Raw genomic sequence first — 24,243 nt, forward strand, 5'->3', positions numbered from 1 at the left:
GAATTTTACAATTTTTAATCCATTTATGCATCCATAGACACTTGTCATTTTCATATCTTTAATATGCCACAGTGAACATGAAAAATGCAACAATGAACATGGAATGTACATATATCCAAAAGAGGAATTGCTGGGTCATATGGAAGTTCTATTTTAAATTTCTTGAGGAACCTCCATTTTCCTCTGTTTACCCTACTGGCTATACCAATTTACACTCCTACCAACAGAATGCAAGGGTTCCCTTTTCTGTATATTCTCACCAACTTGTTATCTTTTGACTTTTTTTTTGTGTTGTGCTAGAGATTGAACCTAGGGCTTTATATCTTTGTATATAAATAATGTTCACATCAATTCATGTCTTCATACATGTACTTTGGGGTTTTTTTGTATTACAATTCTTATTATACATATATACCACAATTTTTCATATCTCTGTATATAAAGTATTTCTAATATAATTTCAAATCAGATCATGTGATGGCTCTAACTTTGTTCTCCTCCAAACCCCTCTCAGGGCTACTTTGACTGTGGTTCCTTACAAATTTTATGATTTTTTTTTCTATTTGTGAAAAATGCCCTGGGTATTTGGATATGGGTTGCATTGAGTGTGTGGATTGGTTTGGGTAATATGGATGTTTTGACAATATTGATTCTTCTAGTCCATGAAGATATCTTTCCATTTATTTGTGCCTTCTTCAGTTTCTTACATCATTGTTTTAATGTTTTTAACATGTATCTTTTACTTCCTTGGTTAAATTTATTCCCTTTTCCTGCAAAGTGATACCAGCTTAGGGGATGGGGTGATACAGGCAAAATGAAATTATCCTTTCCACCCCTTTTTGTGATCATTATTGAGTTGTTTCTTCCACTGTATATACAGCTTTTTATTGGTTCTTTTTGGTTATACATGACAGTAAAATCCATTTTGACATAATTATACAAGCATGGAATATATCTTGTTCTAATTCAGACCCTTTTTAAATGGACTCCTGAGCTGTTCCAGAGTTATTTTCATTTATGTATAGCTGCCAAAATGTTGCTCTTTGTGCAAGAAAGGGAGGCTAGTATCTCCAACTCTACCATCTTGCTAATGTCATCTGGAAGTAACTCTTTTCCCCAACATCCCTGATAGAATAATATTAGCTGTCTTTAAGAAGTTCTTATCCAGAAATACTTTATAATAAATAGTAATACAGCCCTAATTGGTTTTGAAGATCTTTCAAAGGAGGCATAAAAGGTTTATTTTCACATTGACTCAAATAAGCAACTTCAAGTGACCTATAGCCCTCATGTAGGGGTTCTCCTTAACACTCTCCTATAAGGTTACTATCTCAGGTGTGGATTTGCCCAGACTATAAGAAACCAAGGCACCTGAGCCCTGAATGGTATTCATGAGACTTAAGGGTCTAGGCTTAACTCTGATGGAATCAGAACTACTCAGAGAAAAGTTGTCCCACAGTTTCCAGGGACTTCCCAGTTCCTCTTACTTTCAGGCACAGATATCAACTCATAGTAATGGACCTTTCAATGAATCTCTTGCCTAGACCCACAAATTTGAGTCTTCACAAAAACATTACCAAATACATTTATTTTGTGGTTATTTGGCAGGAAATTAACTCAGTCTTGACTTTGATATAAATACTTAAGGTTAGCATTTGCCAATTGTAATTACGTAACCTCTGTCCATTAGACTTACTTTATTTCCTAGTAGAGACTGTAGAGTCTGTTCCTTTTCTCCTTCTCACCAGTGCTTCTATTATCCTAGTTTGAGAATCCAGTAAAGAGTTCCAAGACAGGATCAAGCCCCAGAGTATGTGATAATTATGCACAACATATTTTATTTATTCGATATCAATGTATCAACTATAAGAGGAAAAACGTTTCAAAAGAATCTGGTGGTTGGGCTGGGGATGTGGCTCAAGTGGTAGTATGCTCGCCTGGCATGCGCAGGGCACTGGGTTCCATCCTCAGCACCACATACAAATAAAATAAAGATGTTGTGTCCACCGAAAAACTGAAAAATAAATATTTAAAAATTCTCTCTCTCTCTTCTCTTTCTCTCTCTCTTTAAAAAACAAGAATCTAGTGGTAAAAGAACTGAACTTTCCTTAACTAACCATAACTGCTTTGAGCTCCAACTAATGAGACTAGATATGAACTCTTTGATTTCCTTTGATAATTTTTAATAGAGTATATCCCAAGAGGTATATTTTATAAAGTAAAAAATCTTTATAAAACAAAACCAAAAATTTGCTTTAATTTACCAATATAGCTTTCTGATGCTAATGATAACTAGGACTTGGAGGAATTAATCTTCTCCTTGTCAAATGCTGAACACATACCCAGACAAATAATAATTTCATCTTCTAGTATATGAAGTGTTTCATATGTAGCTAATTTCCTACTCCTTTATTTGGATAAAGCTTTCTTTGTTTGACAGCCATTACTATTGCTCAATGTAGAACAGGTTTTTGATTTATTTTTAATCTGATAGTTTCTGCTGCCATGACAAATCACCTGTTAGAAAGAACAGCAGAAGAAATAAAGCAGTATTTATTGAGAGCATGTTAAAGTTACAACATTGAGCCCATAACAGGTTTTAAACAGTACAGTCTCTAAACTCAAAGGTCTTACATTTATCTGGGGAGATAAGACATATACCTGAAAAGCTGTCCAATAAAACACAATACAGGATATGTTATTGACCAGATGAACTGATTTTTAGATTGACTCAGCCGGTAAATTGATATTAAATTGGGTAGGACCTCGGATACAAGACTAAGAACTTTATTCTGTGGGTGATGAATTTCTGAAGGTTTCTGAGCAGGGGATTGATCTGAGAAAAATACTATTTTCAGAAGATGATGAAATGATACTCCTATCAAAGCACACTTTCATTATAGGGCCGAGATTGCTCTAATCCCTGGACCTTCTGAGAGGACTAGTGAGAGCCCTTCTCTTCTTCAGAACTCAAACTCTTCGAGTACATCCTGTATACAAGAGCTCTGGTTCAAAGACAAGAAGTCTTTCACATTAAGAGCTTTGTTGTTTAGAAGAAGCCTCTTTGGGTGATATTCTGTGCAATCATCTCCCAGTGAGAGATAGCCATTGAATCTTACTTGAAGGAAACCTTACTTTATCACTTAGTTCTTCAGGCCTAATCAGACCTATGATTATGCCTGAGGAACTTTAAATGCTGCCACAGAAATTAGGGTCCTAATTTAAATTCATGTTTTCTGCCTCAAAAATATACTTCCTTAGGTACCAAATTGCTCTTATTTATTCCCATGAATAATGGAAGTAGATACAGACAGCTATGGAAAAGCCCTTAGTTTCAGTCAATTCTTTCCATCTTTCCACATAGGAATTCAGAATAAATTGATAATTAAATGGGGGGCAAAGGGTGATTTCCTATAGGCTAGGCTGGTCACAGTGTAGATAGAATTGGGGCCTTAATGATTAGATAGGATATGGATTGGTGGCGAGGAGATTCATTGGTTGTAATTAATAAGACCCCAAACTAAGTGAGGGGGACAGGAAGAAAATAGTTTGGCTCTAGTAAAAGTTTGTACAATAGGGTCCTAGATGGGAACCCTCTGAAGACAAAGAGCTCGTCAACTGCATTTCCTTATTCTCTGCAACCCCAGCAAAACACAGTTGCACATAGAAAATGATGGTTAGCAGCCATAAAGAAGAATGCAGTTGTGGCCTTTGCCAGTAAATAGATGGAACTGGAGACTATCATGCTAAGTGAAATAAGCCAATCCCCCCAAAAAAAACAAAGGCCAAATGTTCTCTCTGATATGTGGATGCTGACTCACAATAGGCGGGTGGGAAGGAGAAGGGGAGGTTCACCAGAATGGATGGGGTGGGAGTGGTGGGTGCGTGAGGGGAAGGTTGGTGATGGGAATGGGAAAGACAGTAGAATGAATTGGACATAACTTTCCTATCTTCATATATGAATACACGACCAGTGTAACTTCACCTCATGTACAACCACAATAATGAGAAATTATATGTGTGTATAATATGTGAAAATACATCATAAAAAGAACACGTATAACTAAAAAGAACAAATTAAAAATTTTGAAAAAAGAAAATGATAGTTGGGTTCATTCAGAGGGCACAGCTGTTAGTTTAATGACTATTATGTGCCAGATGATTTTCAGGCTTTGTTATATTTAATAATCATAATCACTTTGTGAGCTGTAAATTTTAAACAACCCTATTCTACAGAAGAGGAAACTCACATTCAGAGAAACCCAAAGCCATACAACTAAGTACGCAACAGATACTGGTTCCAGAGTCCAAACTCTTAACCACTGTACAACCCAGTAGCTCTCCTTTGTGCCTATTTCCTTTTTTTGTTTATAGACTTTTCAAGTTCCATTCAAAATAAATTATCTCAGTGTCTGTGACTATTTCACCAAAAATAAAAGAATGGAAAAACATAGGGCTCTGACATGGCAAACACTTCCCAGCTTTGCCACTAGGTTGGACTTGAGACTGTGGAAAGTACCTTCTACTCTCTGACCTCATTTTCAATGCCATGGTGTCCAAGCTATCTTCAGCTCTAAGGTGTGATTTTTAAAAAATATTTTTTAGTTGTAGATGAACACAGTATCTTTATTTATTTATTTTTATGCAGTTCTGAGGATCGAACCCAGTGCCTCACTTGTTCCAAGAAAGTGCTCGACCACTGAGCTACAGCCCCAGCCCTAAGCTGTGATGTTTTATGGCCCCATCTAATACTCAGGATTCAGTAGTCAAGTTAAATAACCACAACCTGTTATTTTTCACCAAATAGTTTCTTTCTTTGTTTCTAATTCATATCATTTGATTTTTTAATTTGTTTTTAATATTTATTTTATTTTAATTTGTTATATATGACAGCAGAATGCATTACAATTCATATTGCACATACAGAGCACAATTTTTCATATCTCTGTTTGTAACACAAAGTAGAGTCACACTGTTCATGTCTTCATATATGTACTTAGGGTAATGATGTCCATCTCATTCCACTATCTTTCATACCCCCTCCCTTTCCCTCCCTCCCCTCTGCCCTATCTACGGTTCATCTAATCCTACCATGCTCCCCGCCAACCCCATTATGAATCAGCATCCTTAAATCACAGGAAACATTTGTTATTTGTTTTTTGGGGATTGGCTAACTTCACTTATCATTATCTTTTCCAACTCCATCCATTTACCTGCAAATGCCATGATGGTGATTCCATTCCCAGTTTTCTTTTGTAAAAAAAGAATGCTATTATATACTAAAGGACACTGTAAACTTACATTTTAATATACCTCATGTGTCCTGAAACCAAATATTTTATTCATATATTCTCTATATGCACATAGTTTTTCCCCTTATCACCTCTATCTAGCATTTGGCCACCAGTCTATCAACGACCTATTCTCACACCTGTCATTTGCCTTTGCTCAAGAGTAGTAATTCTAGGTCTCATCCCTGAAAGGATCAAACATAATATACTAGGTTAGGGTGGGGCTACTCCTTTGGGTAAGTAAGCAATCTGCAAGTAACATTATCCCCATGGTCTTGAGATAAGAAGAGAGTATCCATGCCCTTGGCTCCTAGAAAACTCATTTCATGCAGTAGTATCGTGGATGTTCATTTTACTGTTTTACCTGCATTGTCCAGTCGTAAACTCTGAATTAGTATGTGTTCCTGAAATAATGCAGGTCTTTAACCATTGAGGTCAGAAGGCACTTCCGAGGGGATATATCAAAAATGGTACTATGGAGGGATATAAAGATGAGTGAAAAGAGGACTCTGCCCTCAAGAAATTCACAATTGCAGGGAAAGATGAGAAAAGCCCTTAAGTCCAATGCATTTGATTATGAGCATTTCTATGAAAGTGATGCTATTAATTACATACCTAATGTAGGCTTAGCCTTATGCTAAGCACTGTGTGATACATATGGTGTGTGACTGATTGTTAGTGATGCTTAAACTATATCAATAAAAAGGGAAAGGATATGGTCAATACAAGTAAGGTTTTAAGGAAGAGGCAGGACTTCCTTAAATGTGATTAGGGTGGATAACATTATCATAGATGCTAAGAGGAAGGAAATAACACTTCAAGTAAGAGGTACAATGTGAATGTGATAAGAAGACTAATGAGACCACCCATTCTGAAGCACATGGTAGGCATTGTGCATTGTGAGCAGTAGTCTTCAGAGAGGTAAGATAAAACCTCATGGTGGAGGGCTTTGTAGACTTGATGAAGTATGAAATAGCTATTAATGTTATGGTTGTGAGTTAATATTGATATAATGAAAGATAAATTTGAGAAATATTACTCAGGTACTGATAAGCAGGATGAGTTACAATTTGGATAGATAAGACCTAAAAAGAGCAGCAGGAAGCCCAGTGTGTGTCGTAATAGATTCATGAGTAGTTGTAACACTAAAAATGGAGAGGAGGGATCAAAGCCAAGAGACATTTTAAATAACTGGACATAGTCCCACCAACTAGAGAGATCTGGGAGTCGTTGGTAGTTATATGAATTATGGCAGATAAACCCATGAAAGGTAAAGGAGAAAATCAAAGGAGAGAATAAAATTAGAGAAAGTAAAAATTGGGAATCATATAAGCAGTATTGACATGCATCTATGTGGACAAGGAAATGAATGATGAAAGAAAAATTCAGAGGTTCAAAGATAGAACATTAGCAAACACTCATATTTCAGGGTAGGTATGAAAAATAATCTAAATGAGAGATCATTGCCTTATTTTACAGATTAAAAAATAACTGAGTCTGGTTTATGATTTATGTAAGGTCATGAAGTTGTCACAATACAGTGCAAGTTCTTCCAGACTCCACATTGCATCCTTTTCTCTACTCTTCCCAATCTTTGAGAACCACTGGCTAGAAAGAAATGTAAATATGCTGTCATAGTCACTTTACATAGAATTAAGGGTTTATTAGGAACCTAGAATGTTAAAGAAAAGGAGGAGATCTAGGACAAACAGGAAAAAAAAAACAAGGCAAGCGTCAGCATTCAAGAAGACTGAAATGATATCATCCTTGATTCAAGTACTCACCCATTGAATAATGGTGAAATCACTGCTGCATAGGCAGCAAAAGCAGGTGGGATGGGGAAGTAGTATAAGTGCAGATGGCAAAAAAGAGAGGGTGAATTGACTTCCTAGATTGTTCATTTGTCTTTTGTTATGAAGAACCTTATTTTTTTAAAGTATCTGCATTTTCTCAATTTGGTTCTTACCAGATGAGCCTGCCTATGCAGCCTTACCTTAATCTTACCCTGGGAGTAAAACAATGAAGGAAATTGGTAATCATGTTTTTCAGCACAAATATCAATGTCTGAAAGCACATGATTTTAATTCAAATAACTGCATGGTGGAAATGTTTTGTGCCAAATAAAATTGTGACTTGCAATGGAAAAAAAGTTTTAAAAAAATCCACTAGCAGAATCCTAAAAATCAGTTCTGGAAAGGTTCATTGCCAACCACATCTAAAAAATATTGAGACAACCAACCATTTTCAAGGAGTAAGCATCAAAAGGATTAACATCACTTCTCAGAAGCAGCAAGGCAAAGAAATTCGTTATACTTCCAGAATTGTCTTTTCCTCTGTCAATTGCCTTCTTGGTAGAAATGTTGGATAGGTGAGATGAGTTGTATCCTTAAGCACTTTCTGCCTCTGTTTCCCTTTGTTGTACAAATATGAGTTATTCTCTATATCCATCACTGAAGACCTGGTCACTACAGCTGTTTTCTGTTCAGATTCAATAGCAAGAATACTATGAGGCTGGGATTCAAGACAACACAGAATGTTGTGCCTACCGTGGGATCATGATTCAAAGGAAAAACATTCTCAGAAGCATTTTTACTTTTCCACTATTCCTAGAAGAAAGCAGCCTTGTGTTTGGAATTTTCCCAGTTAACTCAGTGGCATGAGGGTTTGTTAACCTGCCATGGCAAAGGTAACCCACCCTGACTGCTTGGCCCTGAGTCTTCAGAGATCTCCCAGTTATGGAAGTACTCTGGATGACACACTAATTTCATAAAAGAAAATATACCAGGCAGAAACTATAGGGGATGACCACTGTCAAATTTTTTTATCTCCAAGTGCCAAGTACGTTATTATGCTGAATGTATGAAGAAAGTGATTATCCATGCATTAAGCTGCTGATTCAGAGTATATTTTGCTCTTCCAAAAAGCTGGAGGTCAGAAACAAAAACATTTGTACCACAAATGATGTTACTTGTTAATCTGGGGACTCTTATTTTCTAGAAACCTCACTCCTTTTTAGAAATATACCAACACCTAAAGTACTATAATAGCTATCTCAATTATGTCCAATGGAATAACAGCAAGATAGGGTAATTTTGTGAGTAGCGAGACCCAAAACATTCCATTAAAGTCAGATGATGTTGAGCTGTCATCACAGCTATTTAAGTCAAATACCAGTCATTATTATGGATCAGATAATGCTGATAAATAAAGTAATCTTAGTTCATAGTATAGAAGGCTGATTGCTCTTGGAATGTGAATAGCTGGACTGTTTACAAATGCTCCCATGTAGAACACCAGTCTGTAAATATTTGTAGATATTTGCTGTCTCCAGAGTAGATGAGAAGAAAAAATGCCATTGAATGAATAGCTACCCAAATGAGACACAGGGGCATTTGATCACTGTCTTATTCTATTTTCTGTTGCTATAAGAAAATAATTGAGGGTAAGTACTTTATAAGGAAAAGAGGTTTATTTGACTCAAAATTCTGATGGCTGGAGGGTCCAAATATCATGACAACAGCATTCTGGCAAAGCCCCACTAGCTCCATCACAACATGGTAGAGAAACAGAAAAGGAAGTGGCCACATGTAGAAGGGGCCAAACACATGGCATGGTCTTGCTTTATAATAACCTGCTTTTATAAGAACTAACCAGGTAGTGATAACTACAGTATTGCCTTCTGAGTGTGGCACCCCCCCCCCAATGACCTAATCAGCTTCCACCAGGCACTGTCTCTTAAAGGGTTACCACCTCAACACTGCCACACCAAGGATCAAGCTTCTAACACATGAACTTTTCAGGAAGAGACTCAAACCATATCCAAATCATAGCACTCACCTTTATTTTTCTATCTTACAGATTATCCAGAAGTCTCATCATCTCTTGCAGTGGAAACAGAAACGTAGCAGTTTTCTCATTTCTGAATCTCTCAAACAGGTCAGTATTTCTAGGGAAGCACATTCAGGGCCACCAGACTGCTAAGAAGTAGCCTTTGGAACATAACTACAAAAGGAATAATTCTCATTCTGGTAAACAGAATGTTAAATTCTTCAATCTCATTGTGCACATAAGCAGATGTTCTACACATAATTTCTCTGTGCAGTGTACTGAAAAAGACTCCTTTTTTCCCTACAAACTCACACTTAATGTCACTTGTGCTAAAAGACCCCTAGGGGATACTGAAACAGCCAAACATTCCATTCAGGTTATCTACTTTCATACTGTGAATTATAAACCTTGTCACAGTGCATTCCAGGCCTCTGAAATGATATGGGTTACAAATAGGTTCCTTTTGCCTGACTCCATTATGTCAGTTAATAACCTACTCTTACCCACTAATAGGCAAAAAGCATCCTCCCTACACTCCAACCCTCCTAAAATGCTACTAATCTTTAATCAGTGGCAGGCAGCTTTACACACAGGATTCTCTTTAGCCTAGTGAAAAGCTAAACAGACTTCTCTTTGCAGCACTCACAGGTAAATAAACCAAGTGGAATTTAATATTAAAAGGAGATTTTTAGTTATAGAAATACCGTGAAGCTCAAAACTCTAATCTGGTAAAATTTCCAATTCTTTTCTCAAGAAAAAGTTATCAATTATTCAGAAGGCTGTCAATCTGCCTGTGGATTCTGAGGTCTCAATTCTGTCCCTTACAGAATGTCAGCTATATACAAGTAAAGATACTGTATAAGACTTTGCATATGCGGTTACTTTGCTGTGTACTTTGTATGTGTTATCTCATTTAATCCTCGTGTTAACTCTGTGAGGCAGATATTACTATTCCCATTTTACTTATGAGAAAAATGAGGTGCAGAGAGGTGTTAAACTACTTATCTGAGATTACATGCTAGTAAGTAGCTCACCTAGGATTCCAACCCAGGGCTGACTTCAAATTGTGCTCTTTTCATGATGGCATTACATTTAAAAATCTGACTTGGGGTACTTACTCTCCATCTTCACACATAATCAAAGGTTAAAGGGGCTGGGGTTGTAACTAAGTAATAGAGCACTTGCCTTGCATGTGTGAGGAACTGGGTTCTATCCTCAGCACCACATAAAAATAAATAAAGGTATCATGTCCATATACAACTAAAAAAATATTTAAAGGTTAAAGCCAGGCATGATGGTACATACCTGTAATCCCAGTGACATGGGAGGCTGAGGCAAGAGGATTGCAAGTTCAAGGCCAGCCTCAGCAATTTTTCAAGGCCCTAAGCAACTTATGGAGACCCTATCTCTAAATAAATAAATAGGGCTAGGGATATGCTCAGTGGTAAAGCACCTCTGGGTTCAATCCCTGGTAGCAAATAATAATAATAATATTTAAAAGAAGGAAGAATTCCATCTATTTTCTTATCCACAGCCTAGATGAAATGTTTAATATTTAGCTAAGATAATTCATATGCTAGTAGTATCTAGATTTCAGTTATCTATGGTGCTCATCTCTCTTTTCTGATTTTTGTATGTTATCAAGGTATTCTACAAAACCCTATATAAGGGTTAGAGAGTTGTCTTTTTAATATTTTATTTTTTTAGTTGTAGATGTGCACAAATACCTTTATTTATTTATTTATTTTTATGTGGTACTGAGGATCGAACCCAGGGCATCACAGTGCTAGGAAAGTGCTCTATCGCTGAGCCACAACCCCAGCCCGAGAGAGAGTTGTCTTTCTTGTATTAGTTCTTAAAGCTTTCAATATGTTACTGAATTTTGTGACTTACCAAGAGGAGGTTGTAATATTCACTTGAACTAATTTGACTGTTGGATCCTTCCCTTTGTGCAAATCATGGACATTTTTCTTTATTGCGGTATTTGTCAGGACTTTTAACATGCTACAGAACATTGTGAGTCCCCCAAAGTGGAACAAATTATTTCCCAAACTCATATTACTATATAACACTTACGTTTTTCAGAACACCTTCAGTGAATATTGAACTATGAAATATATTTTTATATGTTTCATACCTTTTCCATGGCAATTTGCCCAATTAACTGAACCAATTAGTTTATAGAAAAAAAACACAAAGTTATGTTCTGATAATAATAAAAGAGTGTTTGGGCACACAGGAGGGAAGAATTGGAACATTTTAAAACTTATCAAGAAATGGAGAATTTTTTTTAAATGTTGGACTGGAAGTGTATAACTCAGTTAGTAGAGTGCTTGCCTCGCATGTGCAAGGCCATAGGTTCAATCCCCAGCACTACAAATAATAATAATTATAATAATAAAAATAAAAACAAAATATATAAATAATTATTACAGTGATATTTATAAAAACTCCAAACTAAAACAACTTTAATGTCTATGAACAGAACAGGTGAATAGTTATATATGTTCAAATTATTAAATGTCTATATATTTTTCTTTATTTTACTTTGAAACATATTTTAGTTAAAGAATGAAGGACAGAATGATGATTTACATATGTGCTTACCATTTAGAGTTAACAAACGCTGACTTTATTTTCATTTTGTCTCAAATTTTTGTGTATAAAAAGAAATTATTGCCATATTTTTTACACAAAAAAATGCACTGATTCTAGATGATTTTTTTTCAAAATGAAAAGGCAAACTCATAAAAACATTTGCAGAATATACAGTGCACAAAATTAAACATCCATAAATTAGAAAGCTCTTGTAAATCAGTAAGCAATGTTAGAAAATGGACAAAAGATATGAAAAATCAGTAACATATGAATTAAAATGAAGATGTGTGAAAATTGTTCAACTTCACCATAAAAGAATACAAATTAAAATAACCTAAAATAGCAATTTCTGTCTATTAAATCAGCCAGTACTTACAAATTGTGGTACCTAGTATTGGCAAAGACATGTTGAAATAGATGTTATTTTACACTGCTGATGTAAGTTTAAATACATAGATCATTTTTTTTTAGAGTAATTTGGTGACATGTATAAAAGCCTTAAATTGTTCATACAATTTTATCTAGTAACTAATTCCATTTTAGGAATGTATTTTATGCTTTTATTTGTGCATTCTAGTTATACATAATAGTTGAGTTCATTTTGGCATAATCATACATGTGTGAAATTTAATTTGCTCCATTTAAGTCCCTGGTGCCTCCTTTTCCAACACCTCCTCCCTCCCCCAATTCCCCTTCCTCTGCTAATGGTCTTCCTTCTATTTATTTATCTATTTGTTTTAATTGGTGCTTTATAGATATACATAAAAGTGGAATTCACTGTGCTATATTTATACATTCACAGAGCATAATTTTGTCTAATTCATTTTAGGAATGTATTTTAATGAAATAATCTGAGCTCTGCACAACTATTTATCATCAATTTATTATAATGGTAGAAATTTTGAAGCAAAACTAAATATCTAGCAATAGAGGAATGGTGAAATATATTGGTACATCATTCTGAAGAAAATTGTGTGACTATTAAAATAATTATTTGAAGAATAATTAATAAGACTATGAAAAAGCTGTGTGAATGCAGCTTAATTTCATTTTTACATGGTATTAGAAATTGAACCCAGATCTTGCACATGCTACCACGAACTCCACCCCAACCCCAAATTCAAAAGTATAATTTTAGCCAGGCCTAGGTGGTACATTCCTGTCATCCCAGCAACTTGGGAGACCAAGGCAAGAGAATCACAAGTTTGAGGTCAGCCTCAGCAACTTGTAAGACCCTGTCTCAAAATAAGAAGTCAAAAAGGACTGGGAATGTAGCTCAGTGGTAGAACATGCCTGAGTTCAATCCCAAGTACCAAATAAATAAATAAATAGTGATATTTTTTGTCAGTTTTATTGAGATATAATTCTCATACTATATAATTTGAACATTTATAATTCAGTGCCTTTCAATATATTCACCATAACAAAAATCAATTTTAGAACATTTCTTACCCCAAAAAGAATCCCTATACAAATAAGCAGCCACTCCCTATTCTCACCATTCCCACCCCTAAGCAGTTGCTAGCCTACTTTCTATCATTATGGATTTGCCTATTTTGTACATTTCATATAAATAGTATCATACAATAAGTGGTGTTGGGGAGAAGACATTTATAAGTCAAATATCTGATGAGACTTGAATGCAGAATATATGAATAACACATACAATTCAATAATTAAAGGAATATAACCCAATTTATAAACTGGACAAAGAACCTAAACAGATATTTTGCCAAAGAAGGTATACAAATGAACAAACAACCACTAAACACATGAAAAAATGTTCAACATCATTCGCCATTAGGGAAACGGAAATTAAAACCACAATGAGCTATCAATTAACATCCACTTGGTGTAGTTACAATGAAAAAGATAGATGAAAACAATTTTGGTGAGGATGTGAAGAAGTCAAACCCCTGATACATTGCTGCTGGGAAAGTAAAATGGTGCAGTCATTCTTGAAAACATTTTGGCAGTTCCTTGAGATATTAAAGATATAATTACCAAATGACCCAATAATTCTATTCCTAGGGCTGGGGATATAGCTCAATTGGTAGAGTGCTTGCCTCACATGCACAAGACCCTGGGTTCAATCCCCAGCACCACACACACACAAAACCTCCTAGATATATAACCAAGAAAAATGAAAACGTACATCCACAGAAATTTGTATATAAATATTCATAAGATTATTCGTTATGCTCAAAAAGTAGAAACAACCCAAGTGTCCATCTACTGATAAGTAGATAAATAAAATGTGATATACCCATACAATGAAATATATTTGGCAACAAAAAAAATACAGGTTCCAACAGGAATGTGCCTTGAAAACTTTATAAAATTACATTTTAATTTAAAACTTTTAAATAAAAAATACATCTATATATATATATATATATATATATATATATATATATATATATATATATATAGAAAACTATTGAAAGGAAATATGCCAAAAATATAAGTGAAGACAAAATTTTGATATGAGTTACCTACATCTTCATCAAGCGTAGGCATTTCAAATTCTTTTGCTAATATTCTTATGCCACTAAATTCATTGCCCTAGTCAGCAAAAACCCAAATTCCAGATTCAGTCCATCTGTCTCTCTTCTCCACTCCTACACCCAGGCTGCTGAAAACTACCACAAAAAAATGCATTATAAATATTGATTACTACTGATTGCAAATATCATGACTGAGATTACAGATGTGTGGCCTCTAGCCTCAACTGACCTGATAAGTCTTCATTATTTACCTACTTAGGTAATTTTTAACTACTTATTATTTAACTACTATATAACCACAGATGGTACTTCTGTTCTCCATTAGCTATAGCTTCATCTATTCTTTCATATTATTCTTGTCCTGTATTATAATGAAAGTCCTAACATATGCAATAATGCTAGATAAAGAAATAAAAGATATTCCAGTTGGAAAGAAAGAAGTTATATATCTTTGTTTGCAGATGACATGATTGTATATGTAGATAATTCAAAGAATCTACAAAACTACTATAACTAATAAGTGAGCTTAGCAAATTTACAGCACACAAGACCAACACTCAAATATCTATTATGTTTTTATATATTAGCAATTTACAGCTGTGAATCTAAGATTAAAAACACAGTACTCCAAAAAAGTTAAATAACTAGACATAAATATAACAAATCTTATATAGGATCTGCATGCTAAAATCTACAAAACACTAATGAAAGAAACCAAAGAAGACCCAAATAAATGGAAAGACATACCATGTTCATGAGCGAGAAGACTCAAATAGTTTTCAGTTGTTAGTTGGGCACAACTACTTGGTTAGTTGTTAGTTGTAGTCCCAACTACTTGGAAGGTTGAGGCCGGAGAATGGCTTGAACCTATGAGTTTGACAGTAGCCCAGAAAATATTGTGAAACTCCATCTCAAAAAAAAAAGAGAGATTAATTCTCTCCAAATTGACATGAAGATCTAATTAGATCTCAATTAAAATTCTAGCAAGGTTTTTTATAAGTATGGACAAACCTATTCTAAAATGTATATGGAAAAGCAAAAGAACTAGAATAGTCAAAACAATTCTAAAGAAGAAAAACAAGGGCTAGGGTTGTGGCTCAGTGGTATAACACTTGCCTAGCACATGTAAGGCACTGGGTTTGATCCCCAGAACCACATAAAAATAAATTTAAAAATAAACAAAATTAAGGTATTAAAAATGACACTGTGTTAAAAAAAAAAAACAGAAAAACAACTGTGGAGCCAACCTAGATGCCCTTCAGTAGATATTTGGATAAAAACATGTGGCATATATACACACACTGGAATTTTACTCAGCAATAAAAGAAAATAAAATCATGACATTTGCAGGTAAATGGATGCAGTTGGAGAAGATAATGCAAAGTGAAGTTAGCCAATCCCCAAAAAAACAAATGTCAAATGTTTTCTCTGATATAAGAAGGCTGACTCATACTGGGGTAGGGAGGAGGAGCATGGGAGGAATAGACAAATTCTAGATGGGGCAGAGGGATTGGAGGGAAAGGGAGTGGGCAGGGGATTAGCAAGGATGGTGGAATGTGATAGACATCATTATCCAAAGTACATGTATAAAGATGCAAATTGGTGTCAATTCATCAATTGTATACTTTATATCCAACCAGAGATATAAAAAATTGTGCTGTATATGTGTAATAATAATTGTAATGCATTCCACTGTCATTTACTTTAAAAAAATCAATTAAAAAAAGAAAAACAAAACCAGAGAACTCAAAACTATTCAATTTAGATATATTATAAAGCTACAGGACTCAAAAGAGTGTGACATTGGCAAAAGTTTAGGCCCATAAACTAATGGAACAGAATAAAATACAGAAATAGACCTACATAAAGAAGGTCAATTGGTTTTTACACAAATGTGTAATGTCAGTTCAATTGAGAATATACAATCATTTCAAAAGATGGTATTGGAAAAACTGGACATCCTCACACAAAATACACCTCAACATATACAGAAATTAATGCAAAATGGATCATGAACCTAAATAGAAGTGTAAAACTAAACTCTCAGGAGAAAATCTTCTTCACTTTGAGTTAGGCAAAAAGGATTTAGGTGTGACAATAAAAGAAAAAAATTACAAATTGGACTTCAACAAAATTAAAAACATTTGTTGTATGAAAAACACTAGTAAGGAAATAAAAAGATAAGTCATTAACTGGAAGAAAATATTTGCAAAAGACATATATGATAAAAACACTATATCCATAATATGTTAAATGCTCTAAAACTCATTACATATAAGTAAGAAAATCCAACATAATAAAAATGCACAAAGTGTTTAAATGCACATTTCATTAGAGAAGATATACAAATGGCAAATAAGCACAAGAAAAGATGCTCAACATCATTGGCTATTAGGAAATGCAAATTAAAACCATAAGAAAATTCTATTACACCCATACCAGAATGAGAAAAAAATTTAAATATTGCAATAATACCAATGCTGATAGGGATGCAGAAAAATTCAATCTCATGCATTACTATTGGGAATGCAAAATTGTGAAGTTATTCTGAAAATCAATTTGGCAGTTTCTTGTAAAATTAAACACTATATGACTCAGTAATCCTATTACTAAATATTTCCCCTAAAGAAGTGAAACCGTGTATTTACAGAAAAGTTTGCATATGAATATTGATAGCACCTATATTCACAAAAGTCTAAAGCTGGAAAACAAGTCTTTTTGAGTGGGTAAACAAACTATACTACTCAGCAATAAAAAAGAATGAGCCATTAATGCTTGAAACAACATAGATGAATCTCAAATGCATTATGCTAAGTGAAAAAAAACTCAGTCTCAAAAGGCTACAATACTGCATGATTCCATTCATATGACATTTTGGAAAAGGCAAAAATATAGGGAGAGAAAACATGTCAGTGGTTGCCAGGGTTAGGAGTGAGGGGAGGCTCTGCATTCTGTGATGACAGTTACAAGATTCTATGCATGTGTAAAAGTTCACAGAATTGTAGACCAAACAAAAGTTAATTTTACTGCATTTAAAATTTAAAATTAAAAAATTAAATCAGGATGGGTGGTATAGCTCAGTGCTAGAGCATTTGCCTGACATGAAAGAGGCCCTAGGTTTGATCCCAGCACTGCAAAAAAAAAAAAAAAAAAAAGAAGAAGAAGAAGAAAAAAAAAAAAACCTTCTCTCCCATTACACTCAAATTTCTTATACCCTCCTTCCTCCCCTCTACCATCAGAAATCTCCTAAAACAATGTTGTCCCGAACTTTGTAGGCTTTCTCCTGACCATCACATAAATCTACTTATTCCTTTTGTCATTTCTTGGCTAAAGACTGTATATATACTGCTTACTGAATATGCATCTCCAGCCCAGAACTCTCCCCTGAGCTCCAGACCTGAATAACCTTACTCCCTCCAAAAACAAAAAATCAATTTCCCATTTTTGTTCTCTCTGCTTCACCTCATCCCTTCTCTAATTAATCACTAAGGTGCATTGATTACAATTTCTAAATATTTCTGGAAGCTGTGCACTTTCCTCTATTTTAATTATCATGACCGCTAGATCATATGTCACGTGTATTACTTCAATAGCCTCTTCACTGGTCTGTCTTCAGTCTTGTCCCCTTCTAGTCCATTCTTTGTATTATAACTACAATGGTGAAAAGCTCAATCTTTTTAGTAGCTTTCCTTACTGGTCTTTGAATAGTCTGAACTCTTTAACATGGTTTACAACTCCTTTCATGATCCAGCCCATACTCCTCTCTCCAGGCTTATCTCTCATTATTCTCAACCCTGAAGTTTCCTCTCCACCAGTCTTATCCTCAAACTATGTGCTTAAACCATACTGTACTTTGTTCAGTCTCTCAAACATGCCCCTACTATTTTGCATGACTGCAATTCTTTCTTGACAACTCCCACATTTTCCACCCCAGCTCTACTTCAGCTGGCTAAATAATATTTATCCTCTGGTTTCACATTCCACATCACTTATTTAGGATATCACTGAGTAACTCCCACAACTAAACTATATATCCCTCCTGGATGCTATCATAATACTGTTACAAGAGACTTTTGTTTTGTGTTGTATAGTCTATTTGCCTATCTGCTGTCCACAATGAATTGTACACTCCTTGAAGGCAATGATTATGTCTTGTTGACATTTTAGTATCAGCTAAATACCTGGCATGGGGTAAGTATTCAGTAAATATTTACTGGATTAATGGATGAGGAGAGAAGATGGGCAACAGTCTATAAGATTAGAGGTCACTATTCTTCTTTTTCTCTTTCTATATTTTCCAAGTATTCTATGATGAAATGTATTGCTTTTATAACCAGAAAATAATAATATGCTTGAATTAATTCTAAAAGTATATTAAGCATACTTGAAAAAGAAAAAAAACTATGAAAAAAATCACGTATAACCCTACCACCTAAAGATAACTTGTTAACATTTTTTTGTATCCTTTCCAGCATTTTCTATGGAGATATTTATATACTAGGGATTGAATCTGGGGTTGCTTAACTACTGATTTACATTCCCAGTCCTTTTATTTTTTTAATTTTGAGGCAAAGTTGCTTGGAGCCTCACTAAGTTGCTGAGGCTAGCCTCAAACTTGTGGTCCTCTTGCTTTAGACTTCCAAGTTGATGGGGGTGCACTTCCACCCCTGGCTCTATGGATATATTTTAAACATTGAGACCATATTGTGTTCTGTTTTGAATTCTGTTGTTTTCAGTTACACCAAAAGTAATTTTTCAGTTATATCAAGCAACAATTGTTATTTAACCATTTCTCTGCTGTCCAACATTGAGGTTTTATTTAATTTTTATTTATTTGATTTTATTTAATTTTCCAGTATTATGATAAGGCAGAACAGAAATCTGTTCCCCTCATTTATAACCATTTCTGTAGGATAGGATTCTAGAAGCAAATTTATGTTATGAACTTTTTAAGACTCAATGTATATGGTTGAATTGTTTTCCAGAAAGCTTATACTAATAATAGCTACTTGAGGATATCCTGTATTCTATTCCTTTAGTCTGATTTTATTATGTTAATTTTACAGATGAGAAAACTAAGGTCCATTTACACAATTTATCTAGAGTCACCGACTTAACAAGTGACAAAGCTAGAATTCTAATTTGGAATTGCTCAATTTCAAAGCTCATGTTATTTCCTTGTAGATTTCAAAAATAAGCATTTTGAATTAACAAATTATTACATATTTTCTAAAGAAAATATGAAAAAATCCAAGTAGACAGTAGAGAATATAAAAATGTTACCTATGAGTCAACCACTTACAACAATTTAGTGAATTTTCTCAGACTTTTATTCCACATCCAATTTGGGGGTTAAAATAACTCTAATTTATGTATTTAATTTTGCATTTCATCCTTTTCAATTTACACTTTCCAGTACAATCCATATTCTTCATAAACATAATTTTAACAGTTACATACTATTGTTAAATGGGTGTTTCCATGTGAATTTTTACTGTTGTTCAGCTCACCTATGAATTTCTTCTTTTTATTCCCAGGACTCACCATCTCTCATGAGGCTTACAGAGTTCAATGTTGGGAACCATTCTCAAAATAAGCCACCATGTTGGATTTAAAGCTTCACAGTTTGAAAGCATTGCATCAAATACTTGCTGTGCAGATGTTTCAGGACTTTACAAATTATTTAATTTACTGACTGCTCTGTAGTTGGTAACAATAACTTCAAGCCAGTTTTTCTTCCTTTCCTATCCTCTCCCAATTGATGAAAGCCTAAATATAAGATATATATCTTTACATTCATCTTGTCAGGTAAAAGGGAATTCAGATGTCTTCTTTGGAATCTTTAATTCCCCCAGAAAAACTATTAGTTATATCTACAAGGGTCTTTTTGGTATTGGGGGCAATCAGCATACATTGGCTGCTTGGTGCATGTGCCTTTATAAACATGTATATGTGCAGCATATCTATACAAAATTCTGCTGTAAAGTTGTAAAAATCAAGGTTAAAAAAGCCTGAGGATTTATTAATCATGCCTTTTCCCTAAATAGCAATTTCAATATTTGCTGAGCTTTGAATCATCCATATATCAAATGTCTCAAATTTGAGAGGGAGATTCAATACACTATGATCAAGGTCCTCAAATTGAGAATCAAACAATAATGTAAAACCTGTTCTCTGTCACAGAGGTTCCTGGAAGCACCCCAGCTAATAGAAAAGATCAGATCAGATCAGATCAGATCAGATTAGATCAGATCAGACTTCCACTTTATGAAACATAACAATTAGTGTTTTAAAGAGTTTTAATGTCAGGCTATGGTAAAATTCTCCAATTACTTTTATTCATTTCTCTGCTCTCTAGTTTTATTTTAGCTTTTATAAAGTACTGTTATGATGAAAGAAAAATTATAAGCAGCCTAAGTTATGGGCCATCAGTTTTGTAAAGGGTTTTAGGGTGATTTTCAGGTTTAATTACAATACTGTTCAAAGGGTGAAGTTTCACAGCTGACATTAGCCTGAGGATTAACTAAAGATCTGTATTTTCACAGCAGGGGTTAATGTACAGATAGTGATAACTGAACAGTAATATGCCAATCCCCTTTTTTTAAAGCCTCAGTGGTAGCTCAGCCATTAAGATAGTTTATATCCATTTCCCCATTTATTTATAATCAGTCTTTCTTTCAGTCCTAGTGCCTGAATCAATGAGTATGGACACTAATGCTGCTTCTTTATAATAATAATACCTAAGAGTATTGATGTTTTTCATTTTTCAACCAGCACTCTAGTGCCCAGCTGCTGACAATAAAAGCCCCAACTCTTATAGAGATCAGTGGGAGTTAGAGGCATCTTACAGATATCAAGGAATTGAGCTCCTTGTGGGATGGTTAAGTTCACTAAATTATCCTCCCTGAAATCTTTTTGAGTTAAAAAATAGAGTTGCCTATTACAAATAAATCAGTGTTGAGGCACTAATGCAACTGAGACAGTGAGCAATTCAGCTACATAAAGCAATGACAAAACCTGTTAATTTGGACCCCCTCTGTAATTTTTACCAAAGTGAGATTTTTAGCATAAAATAAATGGATTGTGGTCAGCATTTCATTTGAGAATAGTAGGCATTATTAAATCTATTTGGGCCAGGGGCCAGGGTCTGTTTCTTAAACTCAGAAGCTATGAAGCAGCCCAAAAGACTATGCACGCTAGATTTCATGATGAGATCTTACATGTTCAGACGGGAAGGTTTTTCCCTTTCCACTCTTCTACAACACTTTTATTGCTTAGGTTTCTCTTGAAAGCTTATTGGGCCATCCACATGGTTTTATGATGGACAAGTTTGCCTTCTATTCCTATACAAATGTAATATTCAATGGAGTACAGTGGGCCTCAAAGCAATCTTCCCCTTTCCTGTCTGTCATCTTCTGCCAAGAGTTTAGGCAGAGCAGCTGCTTTCTATGTTTAGAGTCAGGAAAGGCAACAAGAACTTCTTTGATGCATAGATTGTATTAGCACTCAGCTCTCACAGAAATCAGGTCACAAATGATAGTAAACTACAGGGAACCTCTGGAAGGGTAAAGCTCAGGGGAGCTATAATGCAAAACAGACTATTTAATGTCTTCAGAAGGCCAAATGATTCAGGGTTTTACCTGAAGGCTTGAGAAAAAAAGAAACCTTATTCCTATGTTAGCACCTTGATCCCACTAGTTCATAGACTCTGATATTATCCCTATTTGTAGATCATAAGGGAATTGATTACTGTACATAGTCAAATATCTGGTTGATTATTGATCAAGAAGACAGTTTTTTGTTTAATAATTAGCATATGCTGACCTTGCTCCTTTGCTTTCTTTCCTTGGAGTCCTGCCCAATATCCTCTGTGGGATCTCATTTTCCAATTTCTGGTACTCTTCTCCCCCATTTGCAAAATGAAGATATACATTGTTAAGATCCTACAGTCAAAAGGTGCTATGTTAACTTCCTAGTGCTCTTATATGTCTTTAATTGCAGGACTGGAATGAAAAGTTTAACCATGACAGTATTTCTAAGCAAACCAAGATGCTCCATTCTTTCTTCTATACTTTCATTGCTGGTTTTTTATTGCATAGCTTAGAGTATTTTGTTAATGTTCTTCCATTTGTTTAACAATGTCTTTGGAAAGAGAATGTAAATTATTGTTCCACAATAGGGGAAAATAAATGTAAAATAGATGAAATGCTTCCCAAAAGCACATGGATGTGCTCACAGTCATCATGTCCAATACACAGAGTGATTTGGCTTTGTAGCACTGAAATCACCATGGAACAGCTTAGAGCAATTAGGACAGAAGTACATTCCAGAAGAGTTGCACTTTGTCCAAAATCTTAAGTAAGCAATTTATACAACTCCTATTTTCTAATGCACTATGTGCCTCTTTCCCCCATTGGCCCCATGTGACATGGCATCAGCCAGTGTCATAATCTCCTATGGCATCCATAAGGCCCAGTTTTGGGGCTGCTTTGCCAGGGAAAATAATGTGCTCCCCCATGTTTATGCCAAATTACATGAAGTGTAGACATTGAGGTTAATGGAGATTTAAGCACAATGCTAGCAGGTATGTTTTAAGAATATTGATTATACATTAATTTAATGTATACCTGAAATTTAACAAAGCCCCAATTAATAAGAATATGACAGTATCAAAGCGTTTCTCTTTCATCTCCAATCACATATATCTACATAAACACATACACACACACACACACACACACACACACACACTCCTTCCAAAGCAGGCTGCCTGGTCATCAGGAGCAAATACCTTAAAGTAGTGATTCTACTTCTAAAAACATGTCTAATAATCACAGAAAGTGAAGAACATTTCATGTATACATTCTAAAACCTCACTTTCACAGTGGCTGAGACTCAGTTGGCGTAAAAGACAAGTTCTATGCAGAGGCACAGAGAATATCTAACAAGATTGTCAGACCCTTTCACAAGTTCCATGTTCTCAGAAAATTCATGAGCTCCATCCAATCAGTAGGAAATGGTTGATGAGGTATGGTACATCCACATTTAACCATAGCTACAATGTGCCATATTAAACTATAGTCTTTTGCATGTGACTATTATGTAATATAATAATGAATGGGTGGCTCCTAATAGCATGCAACCCATGACTTGTTTACGTCCCCAAAAGGGCTAGAGCTGTGTCCTGCACAGTGTTCAAAATCATTAAATGTGTTCTTTGGAGCAGCCTGGAACACAGCCATCAGCAGAATGAGTTAAAACATACAATGGATTCAATATATCAGGAAATAGATTCTTAGTAGGGAGTGGCATTAAAGGGAAAAAAACAATAAGATAAGATGCATTCAAGGAATAATTGCTTTCACCCTGCTGGCTAAATCAGCAAAGGAACACAGCAGGAAAGCTGGGACTGGGTCTTGGTAATATGTGAAATGTATTGGAGAACCAGAAAAAGAAAGGCACTGGGGACCTCAGCATTTAAGCTCAAGTTGCCAATTTGCTACAAATCTTTTTTTCCACCAATCTGTTCAAAGTGATTGTATATAGTATTCTTAAAACCATGTGTCTTGCTGCAGAAATACTGACAAATGCTGTCTAGCTTTATCTTCCTATGTCCTTATTAAAAGTATATGCATAAAATTTTTGTTTCTTTTCTATGTTGTGGTTTTGTTAAACAACGTTGGCAAAGCCTGAAGTTTTAGACTGCTCCAATGGAAGCGTATACATCTCATGTCATGGTGTATAGTGAAGATTATTCACTCCCCGGCTGATTGGCATGTGTGGTATATAGACTCTTCTGTAACATCTCATCTTCTGAACACCCAGTCCCATGTGTTCAGTATTTCTCTCTTAGTTCCTACATGAATGTGAGTTGGAAAATTAACAGCAATGGCTTTTACATAGAAAGCTGACCAGTCTAATGACATTTAATCATGTTCAGTCTCTGCACAGTCTCACACATTTTTGACTTTCACTCTGTCATTGTTGAGAACTAAAAAGAAAAAGAAGGAGTTGTTATT

At 34.9% G+C, this 24,243-nt stretch overlaps 1 protein-coding gene across 1 annotated transcript in view; it reads left to right on the forward strand.

Annotated features, from left to right (window-relative positions):
- Zdhhc15 (zDHHC palmitoyltransferase 15) overlaps positions 1–23,834 on the forward strand; it is a 92,729-nt gene extending 68,895 nt beyond the window's left edge. Inside the window, exons 11-12 of the mRNA XM_077106341.1 lie at positions 9,150–9,227; positions 19,762–23,834. Coding sequence (XP_076962456.1) covers positions 9,150–9,196 — 47 coding nt within the window. The 3' untranslated portion in view covers positions 9,197–9,227; positions 19,762–23,834. The remainder of the gene's footprint in view (positions 1–9,149; positions 9,228–19,761) is intronic.
- The last annotated feature ends 409 nt before the right edge of the window (positions 23,835–24,243 follow it).

The sequence above is a fragment of the Callospermophilus lateralis genome, chromosome X, assembly GCF_048772815.1.
Source record: "Callospermophilus lateralis isolate mCalLat2 chromosome X, mCalLat2.hap1, whole genome shotgun sequence".
Lineage (NCBI taxonomy): Eukaryota > Metazoa > Chordata > Mammalia > Rodentia > Sciuridae > Callospermophilus > Callospermophilus lateralis.